General features: G+C 37.8%; 1 protein-coding gene across 1 annotated transcript; it reads right to left on the bottom strand.

Annotated features, from left to right (window-relative positions):
- Positions 1–240: 240 nt before the first annotated feature.
- On the bottom strand, positions 241–479 carry HSCB (HscB mitochondrial iron-sulfur cluster cochaperone). The gene is given in 2 exon segments (XM_027840362.1): positions 241–320; positions 323–479. Coding segments are annotated over 2 exon segments (237 nt in total).
- Positions 480–1,708: the final 1,229 nt, after the last annotated feature.

Genomic DNA, 1,708 nt, shown 5'->3' with positions numbered 1-1,708 from the left:
TATGTTTATGGTCCCTGACAATTCTGACATTTGGTGTTCTAATTTTTAAGGTCCTTCTAGCTCTAATACAGCATCCAATGATCTAAGATCATTTTTTTATCATTTCTTATAATAACATTGCAAGATCTGTCTTCTGAAGCCCCTTCTCAGTCCTAATTATAAGTCCTAAATTTTCTCTTTTTTTCTGTACAAGAATTTAATGGAAACAAAGACAGTATTAAAGTTGTCACCCATCTCCAGTTAGGATGATGTCTTCTTTATTTTTACTTTTTTATCTAAATTTGCAAAACATTTCATTTTTCCTAAAAGTTCCTTGGCTTTTGAAGATCACTTTGTTTGAAAGATTTGCTCAAGTCTTCAGTCAATTCTTTTTGCTCAGCTCTAACAAAGACTTTGATCTCTTTGGTTGCAGCTTCACTGTAAGCTTCGGCAAGCTTCTCATTGACCTCCATGATTTCTCCAAGAGATTTCCTGTCCATGTCACTGTCTTCCTAAGGTCCCCTATAACCTTGTATTCTATGCTCTAAGGACTCGTTCAACTCTGACAGTCTAAGTTCTAAGTGACCTTCCAGATTTGACATTTTGTATCCTCAGGTCCCTGTTTAACCCTGATCTTTTAAATTCTAAGGACTCTTTCAGCTCTAACATTTTATGTTCGAAGGCCTCCAGCTTTCCTCTAAGGTTCCAGCTTTATGATTTGGAGATTTTCTGGCCAAAACAGAGACTACTATTTCCACAGATTGTTGCTTATTTTGAAGGGGCATGTGACCACCATGAAAGGGTTCCATCTAAAATAACTGTTTACTTGCACAACACAAAACCCTGGAATATCTTGACTGAGGTCCAAATATGGCCTTCCTATTGCCCACAAATTCCTTTGAAGTTGAACAAAGAGGGCGGAGAAGCTTCAGCTCTGAAATTGGACATTAGTCACAGCCTGGAGAGAAAATGACAGTTCCATGATATTCTCAACCCAGGTTTCAATGAGCGTGGTGAGGTTGGGTGTGTTTGAACCTTCTTTGAAGAGGCTGGGAGGCACTCCACATTGCCCCTGGGGCCGGTACCCTTTTGTGAAATTTTCACTGGGTTATGCTTGTTTCCATATGAATTGATAGCTGATGAATATTTCCAAAGCCCTTGGCCAAAATATTGAAAATAGACTAGCGTGAGCACATTGTGGGAGGAATATGTTATTCCTGGAGCTGGGTGCTGGACAGAAAGGACACACCATTATCTCCTCTTGGGTAACTGACAGGAACAAAGAGACTTGATCAGAGAGTCACAGAGGTCAGTGGCAGGGGGTACCACTTCAAACACTGCAACTAGTACTATCAGAAAAACTCAGAAGAAAAAGAAAAGTGTCTTTGTCTAATGTCAATGTAGCAGAAAAAAGTTTCTTTAAAAAAAAATCATTTGACCCTAAAAGAATAGTATCAATGAAAGTTATGTTCCTGCAACATTTTTTTTCAAAATGTAAACATGCTCCTATTTCTCCTTTTCTTTGTTTTTATGGTTTGGAAAATGCTAAAGAATTATGACAATTTACTGGAGTTTGAAAGAAAAACAAAACAAAACAAAAAAACCTCTATATTCATTGCCTTATAGCAATATATAAGAGATGCACAGGAAAGCCAAGGCTAATTTAGTGACGCCTAGTTGCTTTGAAGGTTGTTCCTGGGATGGAAGAAGCATTCACATTTCTTTAAAG

The sequence above is a fragment of the Vombatus ursinus genome, unplaced genomic scaffold, assembly GCF_900497805.2.
Source record: "Vombatus ursinus unplaced genomic scaffold, bare-nosed wombat genome assembly UNPS02014841.1, whole genome shotgun sequence".
In the NCBI taxonomy this organism is placed as follows: domain Eukaryota; kingdom Metazoa; phylum Chordata; class Mammalia; order Diprotodontia; family Vombatidae; genus Vombatus; species Vombatus ursinus.
The sequence above is the reverse complement of the archived record's forward strand: the minus strand, read 5'-3'. Positions and strand labels throughout refer to the sequence as shown.